General features: G+C 40.4%; 2 protein-coding genes across 3 annotated transcripts in view; one reads left to right on the top strand and one right to left on the bottom strand.

Moving 5' to 3' along the window:
* Window positions 1–26,608, bottom strand: part of usp53b (ubiquitin specific peptidase 53b) — a 94,205-nt gene that overhangs the window by 59,981 nt on the left and 7,616 nt on the right. Inside the window, exon 1 of one of the 2 annotated variants that reach the window (XM_062027065.1) lies at window positions 2,384–4,987. The exons of the other annotated variant lie outside the window; for it this stretch is intronic. The gene's annotated coding sequence lies outside the window, so the exon portion shown is untranslated. Of the gene's footprint in view, window positions 1–2,383; window positions 4,988–26,608 lie in introns of those variants that run through there. 2 annotated transcript variants of the gene reach the window in all.
* On the top strand, window positions 3,196–25,094 carry LOC133634077 (solute carrier family 22 member 7-like). Its single transcript, XM_062027067.1, has 10 exons — window positions 3,196–3,625; window positions 3,883–3,986; window positions 14,738–14,892; window positions 14,968–15,136; window positions 18,151–18,274; window positions 18,347–18,456; window positions 24,135–24,349; window positions 24,431–24,539; window positions 24,601–24,807; window positions 24,945–25,094. Exons 1-10 carry the CDS (start codon window positions 3,260–3,262, stop codon window positions 24,973–24,975), a joined length of 1,590 nt encoding a protein of 529 aa, XP_061883051.1. The 5' UTR covers window positions 3,196–3,259; the 3' UTR covers window positions 24,976–25,094.

The raw sequence follows: 26,608 nt of genomic DNA, 5'->3' as shown, positions 1-26,608 counted from the left end.
GACTCGAGGGAAAGGAATGTTGGTGGCTGGTACCCGTAAGCCGCATGGAACGGCAACAATCCTGTGGCCGAGCAAACGAGAGAATTGTGTGTGTACTCAATCCAGGGAAGTTCGGCTGACCACGTTGAGGGCTGCTGGTGGCAGACGCATCGGATGGCTGCCTCAAGGTCTTGGTTGGTGCGTTCCGTCTGCCCGTTACTCTCGAGGCGGTAGCCAGAGGACAGACATGATGATGCACCCAGGGACCTGCAGAATGCCCCCCGGACTGACGACAAAAAGCAAGGAGATAAGCCAGGTTCTTGTGATCTGTGTGAACGATGAATGGAAGATCAGCCCCTTCCAGCCAGTGCCTCCACTCCTGAAGGGTTAGGACGACAGCCAGTAGTTCCTTGTTGCCAATGTTGTAATTACGTTCTGCAGCAGTCAGGCGACGAGAGAAGAAGGCACAGGGGTGCAGCCTCTGGTCGATGGCGGAACGCTGGGAGAGGGTCGAGTTTCGTGAAAAACTTAGCAGAGTGGAGTGGAGTAAATGCCGAGTCCACAAGGGGGAGAGGATACTTATTTGTCTTTCTTTTCAATAAAGAAAAACCCGGCAGCTACAGGTGCCGATGAGGGGCTAATAACACCCTCAGCTAAAGAAGATGAAATATATTCTTCCAACGCCTTCTGCTCGTTCTTGGAAACATTGTAAAGAGAGGAAGGTAATGGGGAACCCGACAAGAGGTTAATGCCACAATCATACGGTCGATGAGGGGGAAGCGACAACGCCTTATCCTTACTAAACACCATCTTTAAATCATGGTACTCTACTGGTACCATATTGAGGTCAATGATTTCAGCTGGTGGCATGCGGTTAACAGTGTGAGGATGAGCAGCGGCGCGAAGACAGTGTGTGTGACATGTAACACTCCAGTTAAGTATCGTAGCACGCGACCAATTGATGTGAGGGTTATGTTTCAGCAGCCAGGTTAACCCAAGTACGACAGGATCAGTGCGAGAAGGTAATATAAAAAAAACGTAGTGACTCATGATGATTGCCAAATAGCCGAAGACCTAGTGGTTGAGTTTGGTGAGTTATGCCTGCCAGGAGATGCCCATCAAGCAAATAAACCTTCTTAGGTTCCCACAGTTTAATATATGGAATTGAACGGGTGTCGACAAAAGCAGCATCAATAAAATGATCATCCGCACCTGAGTCAATGAGGGCACAAATGTCAGTATAATCGTTCTTCCATGAAAGCGTACCAGAGCTGCATCCTGTCGCCCGGCGGAAGAGAAGAAGTGTGCCCTCTCGTGGTCACCCTACCAGGTGAGTGAGGGTGCGCGCGGACATTGAATGCTCTGGTGGGGCGTGTCCGACAGCGGGAGAGAGAGTGGTCGGCGTCGCCACAGTACAGGCACCAACCGTTGACGTCGATCGCGTTCAGCGGACGTGAGCCGGCTGCCACCGAGGTGCATGGGCTCGTCCACTTCCCACGCCGGGGGGTCGTAGGTCCTCGGAGGTGAGCCAGGCGTGGCGAAGCGAGCGTTGGAATGGCTCTTCCGGGTTGTCGTCACGGCGCTCCCTTGTCGCGACTCGAACTCCTCCTCCATCAACCGCTTGTCGATGATCACGGTTAGCTCGATCAGGTCATCCAGCATGGTTGGGAGAGCCAGCGGAATCATCATCTTGCGGATATCGTCTGCAAGTCCAAGATAAAAAGCATCCAGGAGGGTGGAGGAGTTCCAATCGCTCTCTCGGCCGCTCTTGTGCGAAACTCAATATCGTACACCGGCCGCTGCTTCCCTACCTGGAGGTTGTCGCTGAAAAATCTGGAGCAACGCTTTGGCCCGCTCTGTTGCAAAAGCCGCAGCCTGCAGCTCGAAGGGGATCTCTCACTGCGTGAGGAACTACTAGATGTCATCGGTATCCCCCGAGAATCTCTCCGGTCAGGATAGCTGGGAGTAGCTGGCTGGCACTGCTGAAGCCTGGACCGGCTCCAGGACAGAAGTGGTGAAGGAATCAGCCCCAGGTGTGGGCTGGGTGCGAGCAAGCAGTGTTGAGGCGGGAGGTCAGGCTTTCCATCATGGCATCCTATCGCTCTGCAAGACCTCGTAAACCCATGCCCATGTTTTTTAGCTGCTCCTCCTGCTCAGCCAGTCGTTGGGCTTGACTGCATAGAGCCATCTTGACGGGGGTTTTCTCTGCGGGTTCCATCCTTCTGGTCGGTTCCAACTGTTACGATTTCGTATGGTGCGGAACCTAAGATGCAGGACAAGAGACCAACGTGCAATTCAAAGTGTTTATTCCAAGGAGGAATTTGACAAAAGGCCATGGTGGCGAAGGAGGGGGCACACCACGTAAGAAACAGCACACAAAACACACATGTACTGGTGGTCATACCGGGCACAGCGAGGCCAACTGTACAGGAGGGAGACATCGGTGCCAACGCGGGAAGGAGCGAGTCACAGGAAAAAAGCCAGCGGCGAAGAATGACGTCTGAACAGGAACGGGAGGGCTAGGCATGTGGAACCGACGTCTCCCAGCTGCCACTAATCAGCTTAAATAGCCCTGTTGTAATTAGTGGCCAGTGTGCCCAGAATCAATGCCACCTGAGGATCGTCCGACTGTAGGACGAGAGAGAGAGAGAGGCGAGGAGAGCGAACACACCAGACAGCAGGTAATCATCACAGATATAATGTTATGCAGAGGTGTACTTATAACAATTGTATAGACAACTTATACCATTTAAAGCAGCAGGGAAGTGTAGGTGGGGGTGGGGAGGGATGCGAAATTATTTCCTAGTGGGGGCAGAAAATAACTGAGAACCACTGTGTTACAGCAATAAAGACTTCAGATATTGTTACAAATTTGATTTGGCGAAAATGACCATGATTGTCCCCTATGTGCGGTGAAGTTGCAGTGATTGGACAAAGTTGTGAGGCTGCACATTATTTTAATAAGATTGGTTAAATATGTGTGAATTATAGGGTTTGGTAATTCTAAAAATCAAAAAAATGTCAATACATTTAAACAAGGGATGTGCCGATTGATCGAATATCGATCAGTATCAGATGATTTCTGTGAACAGCACAAAATTTAAGTTATTATATCAAGTTTAGCTGCACCAACTTTACAAAAGTTAATTATATATATATTTAAAAAAAAAGAGTATGAGTATGGGTAGTTGTAATGATTAACATAGGGATGGTAAATGTATCTTGCAGAGAGCAGGCTTTCACTTCATGCCTTCTACTTGGAGCACATGAGTCTGTCAAAATGAAATTTGACAACATTCTCTCAGAAATCAATGGCTTTGGAAAATTCCAAATCAGGTTAGTCCTAATTCAGGTCCTGTCTCGGATCACTTTGCCGTGTCACTTCCTGCTGAATAACTTCATGGCAGGGATTCCCTCTCACCGCTGCAACATCAGCGCTCTGGATAATGAAAGCATCTCTCTGAATTTGACACTGGAACAGAAGCTGGCGGTTAGTATTCCACTAGAGGAAGATGGGACACTAAGTTCCTGTCTGATGTTTTCACATCCACACCTGTTGAACAGCAGTAGGGATGCAGTACTTGTTGAGTGTCAGAATGGATGGGTGTACAACAACAGTGATTTTAAATCGACACTGGCAACTGAGGTAAGTTATTTTAACTATTTATGAATGTGCAGTATTTTCAAAATGAATTCTAATATACCACTTTCCCGGAACTTTTAATACCAGCAGAAACTTAGTTACCCAGCTAACCATACAAATGGTGCGCTATTGTACTGATTACCATTACAGCATGTAAATACTGGATATTTGATGGTATTTACCTTTGTTCCACTCGTCATATATTAAAATATTCTTATATTACACCTTTTTTATCGTGTCAACTTTTTGTTGGTTCACAGTGGGATCTTGTGTGCAGCCGGAAAAGCATGAACAAGGCAACAGCCACCATATTCTTCATTGGCGTTATGTGTGGAGCCCCTTTGTTTGGATTTCTTAGTGACAGGTAGAAAAACAAAATAATGATTTTTGGGAACAATAGTATACAAACAGTAGTGGTTCACATCCAAATTGCAGTTCTTATTGATTCCAATTCAAAATCGATTCCTAATTTACAAAAATCAACAACAATGAATTTAACAATGAATTTTTAAATGAGGTTTATAGACCATCTCCGGCTCCCTCGCTGCTCATATACGTCATACGTCAGCAACCAAGAGGAGCTTTTGTAACCTGTAACCTGTTTTGAAAAGATTTGTGTTCAAGTGGTGCATAGTGAACACACACATGATGCACAGGAGGTATGCAAAGTGCAAGAAGGAGGTCTCTTTATTAGAGCGCACCAGTATATTACCCCCCACCAGACTATAAGCCACAGATATACATTGTAAAATGAGTTATTTATTCAGGAAGATTTTGTAAATGTTTATTTACATACCTTAATTGTTTCCAAACGGTACCTTTAACACGGCAGTAAAACGGCCGATCAAACAAAATATAAGTTATCTTCATGGGCCCACTAGCTGTGGAAGCTAGCTCTCAATGAGCTAAACAGACTCAATAACTCTACGGTGATGTTTTGGTGAATTTATGAAACTGAAACAATGCAAAAAGAATGCCATTGTAAGTTAATAATACTGACAAAGACACATGTAAACGTGTTAGCGTATTAGCCAATGCTAAAAATTGTAGCTTCATTACCTTTAAAGGCCTACTGAAGTGAATTTTTTTTTGATTAAACGGGGATAGCAGATCCATTCTATGTGTCATACTTGATCATTTCGCGATATTGCCGTATTTTTGCTGAAATGATTTAGTATAGAACAACGACGATAAAGTTCGCAACTTTTGGTCTCTGATAAAAAAAAGCCTTGCCCCTACTGGACGTAGCGTGACGTCACAGGAGGAAGGGCTGCTCACATTTTCCCATTGTTTTCAATGCAGCGAGAGAGAGATTCGGACCGAGAAAGCGACGATTACCCCATTAATTTGAGCGAGGATGAAAGATTTGTGGATGAGGAAAGTGAGAGTGAAGGACTAGCGTGCAGTGCAGGACGTATCTTTTTTCGCTCTGACCGTAACTTAGGTACAAGGGTTCATTGGATTCCACACTCTCTCTGTAAGTGTTGTTGAAACTTACACTTAATATTTTTGTTTTAAAGGTTAATATTTTTTGTTGAAAATTATTATGGTTGTGAATTCATGTTACATTTTTTGTGAATAAGACACATTTTGTACTATTAAAAGGGGCAATTTATTTCCTATGTTACACCGCTATTCTCGCGAGGTTTGGTTTACTATTAGAGACTGCGAGACCTGCATTCGCCCAGACATGAAAAAGACTTTGAGCGAGCCATCAGCAGCAGCAAGAACATTTCGCTAGCTGAACAAGGTATTTTGTTATATTGTGTCGAATTGTTCTGTATATTTATAAAGTACATTGGTTTAATTATTGTACGCTTATTTAGTATGCACAAGACTGAAGTATTTGCTGCCCAAGAACCTCCGAAGTGGCAGGCGGCCACGAGGTAGCTATTTTGTTTAGCACTTTATTTTCCTGTGACTGAACTATGTCTAAAGCATTGTATTTCATGTCTTGTCCTGTAGTTTTCACGGCATAAACCCAGTAAAGAGCCCGTCTTTAAGAAGCCGTGCCAGTGTTGTCATTTCGGAGTCACAGTGAAAACTCCCCCAGCCCAGCGCCGGTGAGACACGTAAAGACGTCAGCAGGTGCAGTGGGTGACGGTACCGTGGTGCAACACCAGAGGGCGCCATTACCAAGCTCATCACACACAAGCAACTAAGCAGTGCATCTACAGCAGACCAGGGCATTGTACGGCCCGCGGGCCGCATCCGGCCCTTTGCGCATCCCTGTCCGGCCCGCGTGAGGCCAATCATAAATTACAAAATAAATTTCAAAAAGTATCTATGTCGAGTGTGCAATACAACGGTGCTGCTTTTGTTTTGAAAAGCGTCATTTGTATTACTTCCGTGTGGACGTATGCGCGTGTGCGATTGTGAGTGAATTGAACGGCGCAATTACAAATTACAAAATAAAGTTTAAAAAACATCTATGTCGTGCGCGCAATACAACTGTGCTGCTTTTATTTTGAAATGTGTTATTTATGCCGTATGTCCGGGGGGAACCTGTGAGTGAAGGTGCATAGAGACAAGTGATGAGACGCTAAAAAAAGAAAAGTTGATGAGGAATGGCGTGTTTCCAACAAGACATGGACTGCCAAGTATTTCTTTACATAAATTAATGGTAAAGCCGTGTGCTTAATGTGTGGTACACAGGTTGCTGTGTTTAAATATCATTTTAATCGCCACTACACGAAGAAACACGAGGGAAAATACCGGGATGTGTCTGATTAAGTGCGCGCAAGGGAGGCTGATGCGTTGATGGTAAAACTGCAAACCCAACAAGGACTTTGTGCCATATTTCACACCCCCAGAGATGCAGCCGTCAGGACAAGTTTCGTCATTTCTCACAAAAGCGCCAGAAAAAGTAAGGCGTTTTCTGACGGAGAGTTTATTAAGGAGTGCTTATTGGACTTTGTTGCGCTGATAATGCCCGGAGACATGGATTGTTTTTCGCTAACTTTGGATGAGAGCTCTGATGCAGTCAATTAAAGAGACAACCACAGGTAATGACTTGTTCACAGAGGTAAATGCGTGTTGGGACAAGCTGGCAGGTGTGACAATCCAATCCACTTTATTTATATAGCACATTTAAACAACAAAATGTTTCCAAATTGCTGCACAACAATATTACAAACAATATTCAAATATTATCCTTAGCTCCACCAATGACTGAATAAAAAGAAAAAACAATTACATATAAAACCAATATAAAAAACAATATAGAATAAATATGATTAAAAACTATTTTTAACAACAGATGGTTGTCCAAATCTGATGGGGAAAAATGTTGGATAATGCAGGATAAAGTGACCTTAAAAAGCAATCTGCTTTTGTATAAAGTTAAGTTAGGTTAAATGAAATTATTATTATTATTATTAATTATTATCATCATTATTATTTATCTTATGCTATATCAAAAATAATATTGAGCAAAATTTAATTGAAATATTGTCGTGTGGCCCTCCAGCAGTGCTCGGGTTGCTTATGCGGCCCCCGGTGAAAATTAATTGCCCACCCCTGATCTACAGTATAAGGTTATAAGAATGAGTAAAGTGGAAATTAAGAAAGGACAGTGCTAAAGGAAAAACAAGTGGTTTAAGTCAAGTTTAAAAGGTCCACTATAAGTTTCTACAGCATATTTGTCAAAAGTTACTTAATTTTTACTGTACCTTATTATTACCTCAAAGTGATGCATTGTTGTTGAATTAAGAGTTTTGTGCATTTTGCTTAAGGTCAAAACAGCATTTTAAGTTTCTAAAAGGATATTTATAAGTTAAAGTCCAACTAAGCAAATTTGAAGAAGTATTTTTGGAATTTAAACAGTGTGTTAACCAAACGCTAAATATGACTGACAAAGATAAAGAAGAGTTACCACTTAACGAAGCTGCAGAACATGATGAAGTGCAAGCTACAGAACAACAAACTGTTCGTAAAAGTGAAAGAGTAAGAACATTAACCGAAAAGGGTAAAGAGCTTCATGAGGAGAAACTAAAGAGACTCCACCACAAATATGCAATTGTTTTTGAAAAATGGAGATATGAAGCAAGATTGAGCAGAGTAATGCTGAGAAAGGAAGCTTCAGAAAGTGAATTAAAGGAGTTAATCAATAACGTAAACATCACTTGTAAAGATGTGCAAGTCGTTTATGACCAGATACGTCAAATACAATCTCCTGAAGCAGACATTAGACGTAAAGTTGATGCATGCACGTCACTCTCCGGATTTATAGTCAACAGAGCTGAGAAATGGCTTGCAGGAGACATTGAGGATGACGAAGAATCGTGGCTAGATGTCGGATCATGCTTAGGATCTGAAAGTTCTAAATCAAGGTCAAAATCACAAAGGTCCAAAAGTGGTTCAGGACAATCCTGCTCACAAATAATAAAAAGAATGGAAGCTGAAGCTGAAGCAGCTGCATCTCAAGAAATACTAGCAGTAATGGACGAGCAAGAAAAGGAAACAGCTGAACTACAAAAATTGGAACTTGAGAACTTTGCAAGGCAACAAGCAATGGAAGAGCAGCGTAGAAAGATCGACCGCTTGGAAGAAGTTAAGAAAATGAATGCTGCCAAAGCTCGCGTAAAGTTTTACGATGAACTTGAAAGTACTGCTGAAAGTCGAAGTTTGTTACACAGTATTAAAGCAGCAAGTGAATCCCAAGCAATCCCTATCACACCAGGCACTCCCTTTCAAGCTATAAACACAACCCAAGTCTTTCAAGCTACAAGCCATGCGTTTGCTCCACACATTCAACAAACTCCTATCATACAAGCAAAGGCCACAAGTCAAACACTCAAAGCATCAAGTCCACCATTCATCCCTCAAGCCACACAAGTTCAAACGGTTGTAACGCAACCACAGGCAAATTCTGATCTAGTTGGCATACTAGCAGAAGCAATAAGTGCAAATCGACTTCCAACTCCAGAACCTGCATTGTTCACTGGAGACCCACTGAAGTTCAAAGACTGGCAGTTGTCATTTGAAATATTAATTGAAAGAAAGAACATTCCCAAGAATGAGAAACTTTACTATCTCAGGAAGTATCTCGGTGGATCTGCAAAAAGAGCAGTAGAAGGATTCCTCCTAGTAGGAACAGATGAAGCATACGACTCAGCTTGGAAAGTGCTGGAAAAGCGTTTTGGAGATCTGGTCACCATAGGAAAATGCTTCAGAGACAAGCTTGATGGTTGGCTGAAAATAAGCTACAAAGATGGAAGTGAGTTAAGGGAATTTGCTGACTTTCTTGGAAGTTGTGAAGCTGCGATACCACACATAAAGGTATTAGAAGTTCTCAATGATTGTATGGAAATTCAGAGACTCTTGTTGAAACTTCCAGATTGGTTGACTACAAGATGGAACCGCACAGCCATGAAAATAAGACGAACAAATAATGGAGAGTATCCATCTTTCCGCACATTTGTAGAGTTTGTGACTATGGAAGCTGACTTAGCGTGCGATCCCATAGCCTCAATGCAAGCACTCAAAGGTTTGGACACAAGTAAACCCAAACATTCACGCAGTCAAGTCATTCAAGCAAAAACGCTTACTACAAACTCAAGTCACTCAACAAGCTCAGGTCACACAAATACTGTAACCTGTCGCTTCTGCAAAAGGAATGGCCACACGCTTGATAAATGTTTCAAGTTCATGGAAAAAATGGTTCAAGATCGTATCAAGTTTGCACAGACAGAAAAGCTGTGTTTCGGATGTTTAAAGACTGGACATCATTCAAAGAAGTGCGATAAAAGGAGCACATGTGAGAAATGTCAGAGGAGACATCCTACATGTCTGCATGACGACAAGTTCATGGAACGTAAAAAGGCAACACCTGCAAACAGTGAGGATAACTCTCAAGACAAAGTAGACACTAAAGTCACAATGGATGAAGACAAATCTACCGCAATCTCTAACAGGGTAACTCAAGACATCTCAAGCACGTTGACATCCTCTATACTACCTGTCTGGGTCTCATCCACAAACCACCCAGAAAAAGAAGTTCTAGTGTATGCGCTTCTTGACTCACAAAGCGATACATCTTTCATCTTGGATGAAGTAGCTCAAGATCTCAACACAGATAAAAGCAAAGCCAGTCTACGGCTATCTACTATGTCCGCCAAGTCAACAGTTATACCATGTGAGATGCTGGTAAACCTTCAAGTCAGAGGATATAAGTGGAAAAAGAAAATCATATTACCACCAGTCTTTACTAGAGAGTTTATCCCAGTTAACAGGTCACATATCCCGACGTCTGAAACCGCTTTGAAGTGGCCTCATCTGGAAAAGCTAGCAGATAAGTTACCACCAATGCTCGAATGTGAAGTTGGTCTGCTTATCGGCTATAACTGTCAACAAGCCCTTCTACCAAGAGAAGTTTTTGCAGGCAAAGAAAACCAACCCTACGCACAGCTAACCGATCTCGGCTGGAGCATAGTTGGTTGCTCGTCTCAAGTCCACAATCACAATGATGCCATCGGCACAAGTCACAGAATCATTGTGCGTGAAGTGACTCCTGCGTCACAACCAGCAGTTGAACTCAAACATCTCGCATCTCAAGGTAAAGACAAGTTCAGCAAAGAGACTGTCAAGTTCATCCAAAGAGGTTTTTACGTTGATGATGGACTTGCTAGTGTAACGTCAACAGCCGAAGCCATAAAACTGGTCGAAGAGTCAAGAGCACTTTGCAAGACAGGCAAACTCCATTTGCATAAGTTTGTGTCAAACAATAAAGAAGTGCTCGAAGCAATTCCCCAAGAAGAACAAGCTCAAGCCAAAGACCAAGACCTGGCTCTTGGAGAACCCCACGTTGAACGCGCACTCGGAGTACAATGGTGTATCGAGGCAGATGAATTCCAATTCAGAGTCCAAGTCAAAGACAACCCGTTGACAAGGAGAGGGGTGCTCTCGACAGTTGCATCAGTCTATGACCCCCTTGGGTTTGTCGCCCCATTCCTACTGATTGGAAAGCAAATACTCCAAACGTTGTGCAAAGACAAAGTCAATTGGGACGACGATCTCCCAGACCACATTCTACCACGGTGGGAAGCATGGTTGAGAGACCTGCCCAATCTGGCAGCTCTGAAGATCCCACGAAGCTACTCACAAGACATCAATGTTGTACAGTACGAGTTACATAACTTCTCAGATGCAAGCCTCGAAGGTTATGGCGCATGTTCATACCTCAGAGCAATAAGTAAAGAACGAAGAATCAGTTGTTCACTAGTCATGGGTAAAGCGAGAGTTACACCGACTAAACAAACGACCATCCCAAGACTCGAACTATCATCAGCCGTGACTTCAGTCCGCAACGCAGATGTAATCAAGCGAGAACTGGAAATTGAAAATCTCAAGGAATATTATTGGTCAGATTCACAAGTCGTATTGGCATACATATCCAACGATGCAAAAAGATTTCACACATTCGTCGCCAATCGAATCCAACAAATAAGACAAAGCACAAGTCCTGAAAAATGGCAGCACGTCAGCTCAGAAAACAACCCTGCTGATCATGCCTCAAGAGGTTTAAGCGCAACTCAGCTGAAAGAATCAAACTGGTTAAAAGGCCCAGATTTCCTTTGGAAACAAGATCTTCCAATCAATGAGGAAATGGTGGGAGAGATCGAAGAAACGGATCCCGAACTCCGTAAAGGTCACACGCACACTACACAGTCAAAGGAAGCAAACCCAGTGCTAGAGCATTCACAGAAATTTTCCGATTGGTCAAGAGCAATAAAGGCCATCGCCAGACTCAAGAGATTCATCAAAGAATATAAAGGTATCCAACAAAGAACAAACAAAGTCACAGATCTTGAAGAGAGAAAAGATGCAGAAGTGTTCATCATCAAGCTAGTGCAAAGAGAAGCTTTCCCTGAGGAAATAAAGAAAATCAGATCTCAAAAGGAAAATTCTCTACACAAGCACAACAGACTAATGCAGTTGAACGCTTTCCTGGACAAGTCAGATGTTCTCAGGGTGGGAGGAAGATTATCCCAATCAGCCTTACATTATGATGTGAAACACCCCGCAATTCTTCCCAAAGAATCTCACGTGTCAGCCCTACTCGTCAAACATTACCATGAACGTGTACATCACCAAGGAAGAGGCATGACTACAAATGAATTGCGTGCAAATGGAATATGGATCTTAGGATGTGGAAATGTTGTTTCATCGCACATCTACCGCTGTGTTAAGTGTAGAAAATACAGAAAAGCTGCAAATGTCCAACAGATGGCAGATTTGCCAGAAGTGAGAACAGAAACAGCGCCACCTTTTACCTACTGTGGCATCGACTGTTTCGGCCCATTCATAGTAAAGGATGGAAGAAAAGAAGTCAAAAGATATGGATTATTGTTCACATGCTTATGTTCGCGAGCTGTGCACATTGAAACACTCGACGACTTATCGACAGATGCTTTCATGAATGCCCTTCGAACTCTGATCGCCATAAGAGGTCCTGTCCGACAATTAAGGTGCGACCAAGGGACGAACTTTATGGGTGCTAGGAGAGAGTTTTTGGAGTTAATGAAAGACATGGATCAAGAACCACAAAAAGTCATTGGTTGTGAATTTGTGATGAACGTTCCATCAGCAAGCCACATGGGAGGTATCTGGGAACGCCAAATTCGAACAGTGCGAAGCATACTAACAGCAATGCTTGACAAGTCCTCAAACAGACTCGATACAACTAGTCTAAGAACACTACTTTACGAGACAACGGCAATCATCAACAGTAGACCCTTAAGTGTTGAATATCTAAATGATCCCACGGGTCCAGAACCACTAACTCCCAATCACATATTAACGATGAAATCTTCAGTTATTCTTCCCCCTCCAGGACAGTTTTGCAAGGATGATTTGTACTTCAACAAAAGATGGAAAAAGGTGCAATTTCTAGCAAATGAATTTTGGCAAAGATGGAGGCGAGAATATTTGTTGAATCTCCAACAGCGACAGAAATGGCAGAAAGTTTCAAGAAACCTGCAAGTAAATGATATTGTGATCATACAGGATGACAACGCTCCTAGATGTATATGGAAACTAGCTCGAGTGATAGAAACTTTGGAAAGCCCAGACGGCAAAGTTCGAAAGGTGAAGTTGAAGACCAGTGAAACCACTTTAACAAAGGGAAACCACTGACGAGACTGATATACCTAGAAAGACCTATTCACAAAGTCGTGACCCTACTTGAGACTGACTCACACAGTAAAACAGACTCTAACCAGGATACTTCTTAGAAAATCACATTGAGAGACAATGAGTGATTTTGGTGGGAGTGTAAGTGTTGTTGAAACTTACACTTAATATTTTTGTTTTAAGGGTTAATATTTTTTGTTGAAAATTATTATGGTTGTGAATTCATGTTACATTTTTTGTGAATAAGACACATTTTGTACTATTAAAAGGGGCAATTTATTTCCTATGTTACACCGCTATTCTCGCGAGGTTTGGTTTACTATTAGAGACTGCGAGACCTGCATTCGCCCAGACATGAAAAAGACTTTGAGCGAGCCATCAGCAGCAGCAAGAACATTTCGCTAGCTGAACAAGGTATTTTGTTATATTGTGTCGAATTGTTCTGTATATTTATAAAGTACATTGGTTTAATTATTGTACGCTTATTTAGTATGCACAAGACTGAAGTATTTGCTGCCCAAGAACCTCCGAAGTGGCAGGCGGCCACGAGGTAGCTATTTTGTTTAGCACTTTATTTTCCTGTGACTGAACTATGTCTAAAGCATTGTATTTCATGTCTTGTCCTGTAGTTTTCACGGCATAAACCCAGTAAAGAGCCCGTCTTTAAGAAGCCGTGCCAGTGTTGTCATTTCGGAGTCACACTCTCCTTTTTCTATTGTGGATCACGGATTTGTATTTTAAACCACCTCGGATACTATATCCTCTTGAAAATGAGAGTCGAGAACGCGAAATGGACATTAGCAGTGACTTTTATCTCCACGACAATACATCGGTGAAGCTCTTTAGCTACGGAGCTAACGTGATAGCATCGGGCTTAAATGCAGATAGAAACAAAATAAATAAACCTCTGACTGGAAGGATAGACAGAAAATCAACAATACTATTAAACCATGGACATGTAAATACACGGTTAATGCTTTCCAGGCTGGCAAAGCTTAACAATGCTGTTGCTAACGACGCCATTGAAGCTAACTTAGCAACGGGACCTCACAGAGCTATGCCAAAAACATTAACTATCCACCTACGCCAGCCAGCCGTCATTTGCTCATCAACACCCGTGCTCACCTGCGTTCCAGCGATCGACGGAGCGACGAAAGACTTCACCCGATTATAGATGCGGTCTGCGGCCCGGAGACGGAGTAAGTCAAGGTGAGGTCAGCGGCTAGCGCGTCTGCTATCCATCTCAAAGTCTTCCTGGTTCTGTTGCTGTAGTCCGCCGCTAATACACCGATCCCACCTACAACTTTCTTCTTTGCAGTCTTCATTGTTCATTAAACAAATTGCAAAAGATTCACTAACACAGATGTCCAGAATACTGTGTAATTTTGAGATTAAAACAGAGCTTTTTGTATTGGATTCAATGGGGCCGAATACTTCCGTTTCAACGATTGACGTCACGCGCATACGTCATCATACATAGACGTTTTCAACCGGAAGTTTAGCGGGAAATTTAAAATTGCACTTTATAAGTTAACCCGGCCGTATTGGCATGTGTTGCAATGTTAAGATTTCATCATTGATATATAAACTATCAGACTGCGTGGTCGGTAGTAGTGGGTTTCAGTAGGCCTTTAAGATAGTGCATACAAATATGCATGAAAACACTCCAACACGGTGGAACTAAATAGAATTAATCAACAATGGGGAACTGGTGTGCGGAGAGTCGAGGTGCTGCAAAACACAGAGACTAAACAGGAAATACTACCAAAACAAGATCACCAGGACAGGAAATGATACCAAACACAGGAAAATAGGGAACAACAGAATAATTATTATACCAAATAATTTATTGCGAGAATCGGTTTGAATCGCGAATCGATTCAGAACTGAATCTTCACCTGAATCATCACCCCTAGAATCCAATCGTGAGTTGTAAGATTCACATTTCTAATGAACACTTATGATTATTATTTTACTCATTAGGTTTGGCCGGCGGCGGATGCTCTTGGTGTCATATCTCTCCTCAATGGCATTTGCAGGGCTGAGTGCATACTCCACTTCCTATATAATGTTTGTGATCATGCGCTTTTTTACCGGGATGTCACTCGCTGCAATAAGTATCATCTCTATTGTTCTAAGTATGTAAACTCAATGCATTGCCAACTAACAAGTTTCAGAATGGGGATTTAAATGGATGTTTTCTGTGCTGACAGATATTGAATGGATTGGCACGGAACAAAGGACCCTATTTGGGATCTTTTTCAGCCTTGATTGGACAGTCGGAAGCTGGATTTTGGTTGGAATCGCATACTTAGTAAATGAATGGAGACCTCTCATTCTGGCCGTGACTTCGCCGCTGTTATTGGCCCTGGTTGCTTGGAGGTAAGGTTGCGCAATATTGACGACAAATGATAATATTTTTCAGACCTTTAATATTATTGTCATATCTTGATAATGCATTTTGATGACAAACTTAACCTGTGTCCCGCAAATTTGATAGCCATAAATAAACGACAACGTCAAGGCAATATAAAGTCCTCGCTAGCAAAATAGGAGCTAATGTCCCACCACAGTGCGAGTCACTGGAGGACGAGGACTACTTAAAAATCCTACACTACACACGGTTGGAGGATACAATAATCTCTGCTAAGCACTAAGATAGAGCTCTTAGTTGTAAACAGCGGTGGGTGGATCAATACAAATATCGATAGTAATGATACCGTATAGTATCAGTTAGGTATGTTCCAATCAGGAATTAATGCTGCCAATTCCGATCACGCATTAGTGAGATCAGCCAATGCCAATCACATGTATTAACTGTACATTTTATAAATGTATTTATGGTGAGTCCTATTCATAGTGTAACAATATCAACACAATATTTAAACTAGTTGATTATTCTCTTCTATCACATATCATTGTTTGAGCAAAACAAAGTCAATAGCACACAATAACTAAACTAAATTAAAAAGTATTATCATTTAAATATATATTGCCTTCAAAGTCATCTTGTGTCCAGGAAAATAAAGTCTTAATTTGAAACATTAACAAAAACAATTTAAAAAAATAAAGAAAAGTATTTAGAAAAAAATATATCGATCCAATCATTGGTGTCAACACCTCCAACTTATGGATTGATCCACCCTCCTCTTACAGGTACGTGTTGAATACTGACTGTGATAATTCTGACACACCAACAGGTACATGTTACCGTATTTTTGCAGACTATAAACTGCTACTTTTTTCCCAAGCTTTGAACCCAGCGGCTTATACAGAGGTGCGGCTAATCTATGGATTTTTCTTCCCTAACGGCTAAACTATAGAATGGATTAAGCAAAGAAATCAAACAATGCACTAAAATGATCTGTTTTAAGAAACTGTTCAACTTCAAAGTGTTTAAAAAGTCCAAGAAAGAAGAATCCTGATGAACACCTTGAACCTTATTAAAAAGGAGAAATCGTATTCAGCTCATGAAGGATGAATAAAAACATCTATGGCTTTTCTGTTTTGTTTGATCAGCTGTTTTACTTTCGTGTTACAGGCACCGTTTGGAAACAATTAAGGTGTGTAAATATGCATTTACAAAATCGTTTTATGTAAATATCTCATTTCACCTCCTGTATATATCTGCGGCTTATAGTCCGGTGCGGCTTATATATAAAAACATCTCTTTTTTCTTCTATGATTTAGTGGGTGCGGCCTATATACTGGTGCAGTTTACAGTACGGAAAATGTGGTATCCTCCCTCTAACTTTTGTTAATCTACTTGTTAATTTCCTTTTAATAACTGCCTACTTTCTGCTGCAACATGGTTCAGTGACGTGTGGTGACCTTTACACCAGGTGAGGCATAAATGCCTAGAGAGTTTTTTATGGTAAATTAATATGTTCTAATCATTGTTAATACAGGTTACACATTAAAATAAGAAAAAGAAGAGAGTAAATCACGTTAAATAAAACATTATGATAATGGTATTATGATATTATAAATGGGACCAAAAAGTATTTAATAATGTTGTGATTAAATACTTTTTGGTCCCATTTGCTTAAATAAAATACTTGGAGTGTTTCTTACCTATCTGAAGCAAAACTATAGATCCTCCATGAGAACTTACTTTATATGATCTCATTTGTTTTGTCTTAAAGTCCAGTTTAGAGAAGTATTGGAGCTTTGATACAGTATATGGCCCTCCAAAATTGATTTAATTTAATTTCATTCAAAGCAGTACAACGACGTTTTTGCATCTGACAAAAAATTCAAGCGCTGGCTTTGGGTATTACAAATGTGCCACGTTTGATATAAACAAAGTTGTTTGAAATAAAAATCTGGCTTCCTTGCTGGTTCAACATTGTATGTTACCATGAATTGATTAACGTGGACACCGACTTAAACAAGTTGAAAAACTTATTCGGGTGTTACCATTAGTGGTCAATTGTACGGAATATGTACTGTACTGTGTAATCTAATAATAAAAGTCTCAATCAATCAATCAATCAGAGACATGAATCTGCTAACTCACTATCGCCCCCACTTCTCCCACTGTGGCGAGTCAGAGTACTGCTTACTAATGCCATATGCAGTATTTTGATATTGGAGGACCATTAGCCTCCAGCTTCTCTTTTCTCTAATTTAGAATCTGATTATGTAATAAAAGTAAATAAGTTTAATATTTAGTTGATATTGTTTCACCTCCATCCTGTGTTTTGTCTTATCATAATCGTGATTTTAAAAGTGCATTACTCAATAATCGTAAAACATTTGAAGTGTCACCATCGGTATGACCAATACTGCCTTTGTAACTACTTGGTATTGGATCGAAACTGAAAAGTTGTAGTGTCACCAAAAACTAATGTAAAATTTCCAAAGAACAGAAGAATAAGTGTTTATTACATATTAACAAAAGTGTTACAACAAAAAGTAACTACATCCATCCATCCATCCATTTGCTACCGCTTATTCCCTTCGGGGTCGCGGGGGGCGCTGGAGCCTATCTCAGCTACAATCGGGCGGAAGGCGGGGTACACCCTGGACAAGTCGCCACCTCATCGCAGGGCCAACACAGATAGACAGACAACATTCACACTCACATTCACACACTAGGGCCAATTTTAGTGTTGCCAATCAACCTATCCCCATATTAACAGTAAATTAGCAAGAACATTAATAGTCAGCAGTCAAATTAGGGGCCTTTTTAACCCGTTTTGAAATGCTTCTATTATCATCTGTATGCCAAATAATATATTGTGATACATATCATTATCGCAGGAGGCTGCAATATATATCGCAATAAAGATTTTAGGCCATATCGCCCATCCCTACTTAGAGGTATTTAAGGGTTGTAGCTTCCACCTTGCACCTAAATACTTAAAAAACAACGCCATTGTATGTGTCCTCAGGTGGCTTCCAGAGTCGGCCCGGTGGCTCATGGCTAACGGGAAGGCAGATGCTGCCTATTATTACATCAAACAATGTGCAGAAATGAACAACAGATCCAAGTGCATGGCCACCATCACTCCAAAGGTACATTTTGCTATGTAATTGAAATACATTTAGTAAAGAAGTGCCCGTAAAGACAGAGTCTTTGTTTTGCAGACTTTACTGGAGACAGTAGAGGATAAAACAGAGGCCAGGAAGTACACCTTTATAGATCTTTTCAGAACATCGAGCATGAGGAAAATGGCCATCTGTTCAGGGATCGTATGGTGAGTCTCATTCTTGAAGATTGTTCGATTGTTTGTTTGGACAATGATCTTCTCATTGCTTTCTCTTTGAGCAATTCATTGATTAAACGGGTCTATCGGAATACTAACAGTACTGTATGACCGGAGCTCAAAGGTTATTTCCTTGTTAAGTATTGACTGTAAGTTTTGCTTTTCTGTGTGCTTGGAATCCCAAATTAGATATTATGGGTTAAATAGTCAGCGTTATAGCAGAGTTTATTTGGATATCTGAACTTTGGATATAGCCTGGATTTTCCATGTCTTGGACCACTAACAGTCTGACTTACACACTTATTTTAATAGTTGTGTTAAATATTTCAGTCCCTCTTGGATTTTGCGGGTTATTTTGTGATTGTTGCGTCCTAAAATGCCTGAATTCGCGATTGCTTTTTCAGAATGTTGCAGCAAAAGTTGCAATATTGTATGCCCTATTTTTTTCTGAATAACATTAAATCAAATTGGGATTTTATGGATTTGTCATTAATGACGATAGATGATAGACCAGGGGTCACCAACGCGGTGCCCGCGGGCACCAGGTAGCCCGTAAGGACCAGATGAGTAGCCCGCCGGCCTGTTCTAAAAATAGCTCAAATAGCAGCACTTACCAGTGAGCTGCCTCTATTTTTTAAATTGTATTTATTTACTAGCAAGCTGGTCTCGCTTTGCCCGATATTTTTAATTCTAAGAGAGACAAAACTCAAATAGAATTAGAAAATCCAAGAAAATATTTTAAAGACTTGGTCTTCACTTGTTTAAATAAATTCATTATTTTTTTTACTTTGCTTCTTATAAATTCAGAAAGACAATTTTAGAGAAAAAAATACAACCTTAAAAATGATTTTAGGATTTTTAAACACATATACCTTTTGACCTTTTAAATTCCTTCCTCTTATTTCCTGACAATTTAAATAAATGTTCAAGTAAATTTATTGTTTTTATTGTAAAGAATAATAAATGTATTTTAATTGAATTCTTCATTTTAGCTTCTGTTTTTTTGACGAAGAATATTTGTGAAATATTTCTTCAAACTTATTATGATTAAAATTAAAAAAATGTATTCTGGCAAATCTAAAAAATCTTTACAATCAAATTTAAATCTTATTTCAAGGTCTTTTGAATTAAAAAAAAAAATTTTGTTCTGGAAGAAATAATGATTTGTCTTTGTTATAAATATAGCTTGGTCCAATTTGTTATATATTCTAACAAAGTGTAGATTGGATTTTAACCTACTTAAAACATGTCATCAAAATTCTAAAATTAATCTTAATTAGGAAAATGTACTAATAATGTTCCATAAATAATTTTTTTAATTTTTTCAAAAAGGTTCGAATTAGCTAGTTTTTCTCTCCTTTTTTTCGGTAGAATATTGAATTTTAAAGAGTCGAAATTGAAGATAAACTATGTTTCAAAATGTAATTGTCATTTTTTTCGTGTTTTCTCCTCTTTTAAACCGTTCAATTAAGTGTAAATATCATTAATTACTAATAATAACATAGAGTTAAAGGTCAATTGAGCAAATTGGCTATTTCTGGCAATTTATTTAAGTGTGTATCAAACTGGTAGCCCTTCGCATTAATCACTACCCAAGAAGTAGCTCTTGGTTTCAAAAAGGTTGGTGACCCCTGTGATAGACATTGAAAATAACCTGAAATCTCATATAAAAACATACAACACCATAAATATGTCAATAATAAATAAACATGAACAATGTTGCTGAGATAGGCTCCAGCACCCCCCGCCACCCCAAAAGGGACAAGCGGTAGAAAATGGATGGATGGAATGTTCTGGACCAAAAATCAGACCAAAAATAACTGCAGAAGTATGCTTCATTCACTAACCGTGTTACAAAAGAGGTAATTTACAATAATACATAATGTTGGATATAGAGAACATACAAATCCTTTTTTTATTGAATCAAAAATATTGACATTCAATGACTTAGAGAAAAAAAACAGTTTTTAAACATTTGTATGCACGCAAACACTTAATACCTTTAGCATATCATGGAATAGATGAAGCAAAAAGTCAAACAATGTTCTAATATGATCCACATTAACAAACTGTTCAAAGTACTAAGATGAAGAATCCTGATAATCATCCATCACATCCATCCATTTTCTACCGCTTATCCCTTTCGGGGTCGCGGGGGGGTGCTGGAGCCTATCTCAGCTACATATTGAACTTTATTCAAAAAAGAATAAATTACATATACAAATACATTTTCCTCTCATAATGTAAACTCTAAATTACTTAACTATTTATTTATGAGAACTTTATTTATTGTTTATTTATACATCAAAATATGAGTAAATAAGCTCTGCTTCCCCCTACTCCTTTTCGGACATGTTGTAATGAAAAAGTGGAAATATGTGATGCATCATATTGTAATTGTATGCAAGTTCAAAACACCATAACCATAGCTAATGTTTTTAAGTGTTCCTTGTAACCTTCACCTCAAAAGGCACGGGATGTTAACACAAATTGGAAAAACAAATACTGCACTGATGTTTTACTCACTCAAAGCTCATTTTTAGGTTACTTTTAGGTTATTGTTTTGAATTCATTATAACTAATAATAGTAATAGTATATATACTATATTTGATGTTCAAACTGATAAAAAAAAAAAAAAAAATTGCTAATAATCATTAACTTCAGAATTTGATGCCAGCAACACGTGACAAATAAGTTGGGAAAGGTGGCAATAAATACTGATAAAGTTGAGGAATGCTCATCAAACACTTATTTGGAACATCCCATAGGTGAACAGGCAAATTGGGAACAGGTGGGTGCCATGATTGGGTATAAAAGTAGATTCCATGAAATGCTCAGTCATTCACAAACAAGGATGGGGCGAGGGTCACCACTTTGTCAACAAATGTGTGAGCAAATTGTTGAACAGTTTAAGAAAAACCTTTCTCAACCAGCTATTGCAAGGAATTTAGGGATTTCACCATCTACGGTCCGTAATATCATCAAAGGGTTCAGAGAATCTGGAGAAATCACTGCACATAAGCAGCTAAGCCCGTGACCTTCGATCCCTCAGGCTGTACTGCATCAACAAGCGACATCAGTGTGTAAAGGATATCACCACATGGGCTCAGGAACACTTCAGAAACCCACTGTCAGTAACTACAGTTGGTCGCTACATCTGTAAGTGCAAGTTAAAACTCTCTTATGCAAGGCGAAAACCGTTTATCAACAACACCCAGAAGCGCCGTCGGCTTCGCTGGGCCTGAGTTCATCTAAGATTGACTGATACAAAGTGGAAAAGTGTTCTGTGGTCTGACGAGTCCAAATTTCAAATTGTTTTTGGAAACTGTGGAGGTCGTGTCCTCCGGACCAAAGAGGAAAAGAACCATCCGGATTGTTCTAGGCGCAAAGTTGAAAAGCCAGCATCTGTGATGGTATGGGGGTGTATTAGTGCCCAAGACATGGGTAACTTACACATCTGTGAAGGCGCCATTGATGCTGAAAGGTAAATACAGGTTTTGGAGCAACATATGTTGCCATCCAAGCAATGTTACCATGGACGCCCCTGCTTATTTCAGCAAGACAATGCTAAGCCACGTGTTACATCAAAGTGGCTTCATAGTAAAAGAGTGCGGGTACTAGACTGGCCTGCCTGTAGTCCAGACCTGTCTCCCATTGAAAATGTGTGGCGCATTATGAAGCCTAAAATACCACAACGGAGACCCCCGGACTGTTGAACAACTTAAGCTGTACATCAAGCAAGAATGGGTAAGAATTCCACCTGAGAAGCTTAAAAAATGTGTCTCCTCAGTTCCTAAACGTTTACTGAGTGTTGTTAAAAGGAAAGGCCATGTAACACAGTGGTGAACATGCCCTTTCCCAACTACTTTGGCACGTGTTGCAGCCATGAAATTCTAAGTTAATTATTATTGCAAAAAATAAAGTTAATGAGTTTGAACATCAAATATCTTGTCTTTGTAGTGCATTCAATTGAATATGGGTTGAAAAGGATTTGCAAATCATTGTATTGTGTTTATATTTACATCTAACACAATTTCCCAACTCATATGGAAACAGGGTTTGTATATGATATACTGTATATCAGGGGTGGGCAATTAATTTTTACCGGGGGCCGCATGAGCAACCCGAGCACTGCTGGAGGGCCACATCGACAATATTTCAATTAAATTTTGCTCAATATTATTTTTGATATATACCGTAAGATAAATAATAATAATAATAATAATAATAATAATAATAATAATAATTCATAATAATAGTAATACTTCAACATAGTGTGTGTAACAGCATTCCATGACTAATATAAATAAATTAACATTAATAATAAATGACAGTAAAATAAGCACACGTATGACTGAGGAGTCATAGTGTAACTTTGTGTGGTGTTTGAGTTATCCGACTTTGTGTGGCCGTAAACGCACCAGTGGTTTAGTGCTATGCGTGTTGGTGACAGATGACAAGTTGGTTTTGGCCTGGTTTGTACGGCAGAAAATGACTAGTTTTTCGAGATAGAATTGTTTTACTCATGTTTTTGGTGTGGTTATGTCCGAATATAAACAGTTTTGCTCAATAAAGTGATCGATATAATTCCTGTCCTCGAAGCATCTCGATAGACGTTACAATAATTGAACGGTGTTCAATTGAACGGTGTTGACGAACACCGTTAGGGCCGCTTGTTGTCACTGTCACTCAAAGTTGCATTGCAAAATTACATAGAATAAATATGTTTATTTTGTTTAGAATTCAGATGGGATTTGATTTGGTGCGCGGCATATATTTGCTGCGCGCAGCAGATGCTTGAGCAGTGCGCAATTGCGCAGGCACGCACCTTAGAGGGAACGTTGCTTTGCAGTCCATGTCTTGTTGGAAACACGCCATTCTTCATCAACTTTTCTCTTTTTAGCGTCTCGGGTGTAAACCGTGCATCACTTGTCGCTGCATGTGCACCTTCACTCGCAGGTTACAAACGGACACACGCCCATAAATAATACTTTTCAAAATAAAAGCAACACAGTTGTATTGCGCGCACGACATAGATGTTTTTTCAACTTTATTTTGTAATTAATGATTGCAGCTGTTCACTTTCACTCACAATCACGCACACGCATACGTCCACACGGAAGTAATACAAATAACGATTTTCAAAACAAAAGCAGCACCGTTGTATTGCACACTCGACATAGATACTTTTTAAAATTTATTTTGTAATTTATAATTGGCCTCACGCGGGCCGGACAGGGACGCACAAAGGGCCGGATGCAGCCCGCGGGCCGCAGAATGCCCAGGTCTGCTGTATATGGTTGCATGTTGGTGGTCCTGCTTCGTCTACAGAAGAAACAAACATAAATTGTGATTAGGCAGTTGACGTGTGTCTTTCAGTGACGCTCTGAGACATATTTTAATTGGTAAAAAATGACACTGACGGAAATTAAGTAAGTACGTAAAGTGATTCCAAGGGATTGGTAAAATTTGGTAAATCAGCGCGATCGCGACATGCCGAATTCCTGCAGGGACTAAGAAAAATAGCAAATTATTGCGCAAATTATTTTATACATATGTATACAGTTTCATGTTTGTTCAATGAAAAACATCTCATTTGATAAAGTGGAATCACTCAGCTGTTATTATTGATGTATTGGATTGTTTATTGTCTTCTATATATTTTCAGGTTTGGAGTTGCGTTTACTTATTATGGGATATCTCTGAATATCACCGGGTTTGGATTAAACCCGTACCTCACGCAGTTTGTATTTGCATCCATTGAAATGCCAATGAAGATCGCCCTGTATTTCTTCCTGGAAAAAGTTGGAAGACGACCGGCACAATCTATCACCTTGCTATCGACCGCACTCTTCCTTTTCATCAACATGTTTGTTGCAAAAGGTTCCTGTTTCTCTCCACACTCAGTTGATCAACACATCACGGGCATGATTTACAAACTACATATTTTCTGATCACCCTCAGAGAAGTGGGTCATTCGCACAGTTGTGGGAGTCCTCGGCAAAGCCATGTCAGAGGCATCATTCACAATCATATTTTTCTACACAACTGAACTCTATCCGACAGTTGTACGGTTAGTAACCATTTGTAAACAGAGCTTTTTATACGCATTACATGAACATATTATTTTCCAGACAGAATGGTTTAGGCTTCACTTCCTTTGTGGCCCGGATGGCTGTGGCCGTATCTCCACTGATCGTGCTTCTGGAGGATTTGTGGTATCTCCTACCAGCCATGACCTACTGCGCAATGGCAGTGGTGTCTGGTTTAGTAGCTTTACTGCTGACTGAAACACGAAATACCAAATTGCCCGAGTTCATTGAAGATATTGACAAACCAAGGTAAACATTGGCACTATTGTTTTTTCCCCCACTGCACAGTACATACCAGAGTCAACTAACTACGACATACTAATGTGATGATTCACGTTTTTGTTGACCTGAGTAGTCCAATCAATTTTCTCTTGTCTACATCCTAGAGAGAAGTCAACAGAGGACAAGACCATCTAATGAAGAAAAAAAATACTGTCATGTGCAACTGTGATGCTGAGCTGAGCCTGTCTACAAGATGTATTCCGACAACACAGAAGTAAAACACGTGGTACAGCATATTGAATTGGTAATAAACTTTAAATATATGAGAACTACGGTTCACTAACAGGTGTAAGTCAATGTTCTGATGTTTTAACTATTCCTGTCAGTGTGCCTTACCAATATTGCTCCCCAGTTAAGGAACATTATAATATAGACATTACTGCCATGGGTGCATAGTTCAGGGGTCGGCAACCCACGGCTCCAGAGCCGCATGCGGCTCCTTGACCACTCTGATGCGGCTCAGCTACATACATGCCGACCCCCCCGATTTTCCCAGGAGATTTATGGATCTCAGTGTCCCTCATAGGGAAAAAATAATCCTATTTACACTCTAATTACTAAATAAAGGGTGTGCCCCAATTGCACTGCAGTAATTGTCCTCTATAGCATTTACATACAGTGTGCCAGTCCAGCCACATGTTGCATGTTGTTATTACTTGCACACACAGGAGACAGCAAAGCATACTTAGTCATCAGCCACACAGCTTACACTGACGGTAGCCGTATCAAACAACTTTAACATTGTTACGTTACAAATATGCGCCACACTGTGAACCCACAGCAAAAAAGAATGAAAAACACATTTCTGGAGAACATCCCACCGTAACACAACATAAACACAACACAACCATTACCCAGAATCCCATGCAGCCCTAACTCTTCCGGTCTACATTATACACCCCCGCTACCACCAAATCCCCCCACACATCAACCCCCCCCCCCTCTCCGTGCGTTGGTTGAGCGGAAGAGTTAGGGCTGCATGGGATTCTGGGTAATGGTACCGTCAGTGTAAGATGTGTGGCTGCTGAGTTAGTACGCCTTGCTGTCACTTACGTGAGCAAGCTGAAATTGCATTCTACGTGTGGTCGAGCAGGTACACTGTTAGGGCAGACTGTAGAGGGCGCCAAATGCAGTGTCATCACGCTCTGATATTCGGGAGTCTCCGGGGAAAAATGAGAGGGTTGGCAAGTATGACGCTATCAAGCGCCATTCATTCAAAACTCGCGGGCTGCACTAACATCAAATTTCCACATTAAAGTGCGTGCCGGTGCGTGTGTCGGAGACCCCTAGTTAACATAGCACAAAGCGTTTAAGCTTTGTATGCTGTGTTTTTCATTTTAAAAAATTTTTTGTGGCTCCCATTACTTTCTTTAATTTGTGAAACTTGCCAAAATGGCTCTTTGAGTGGTAAAGGTTGCCGACCCCTGGCATAGTTAGATGTTTAGATGATAGCACTGTTATAAGTGGGATTGACCTAAAATTTCTCACACTGCTCAATGCGTTCTACAAGACCCCCTTTGTGAATTTAGGGTGATTAGTTGGATATTTCACAACCTGCGGGGGACTAACAAGCACACAAATTTGATCAAGATTGGTTAAAGGGGAACGGCACTTTTTTGGAACTTTGTCTATTGTTCACAATCATTATGAGAGACAAGAACACGCATGTCTTTTTTTCTTTTAGGATTTTAAAAATGATAAAAAAAACGCTTGCAAAATGCAGCAAATGGGAGTCAAAGCCCTCTTAAACAACTTTCGCTACTTCACC

This window comes from Entelurus aequoreus, linkage group LG18 (genome assembly GCF_033978785.1).
Source record: "Entelurus aequoreus isolate RoL-2023_Sb linkage group LG18, RoL_Eaeq_v1.1, whole genome shotgun sequence".
Lineage (NCBI taxonomy): Eukaryota > Metazoa > Chordata > Actinopteri > Syngnathiformes > Syngnathidae > Entelurus > Entelurus aequoreus.
The sequence above is the reverse complement of the archived record's forward strand: the minus strand, read 5'-3'. Positions and strand labels throughout refer to the sequence as shown.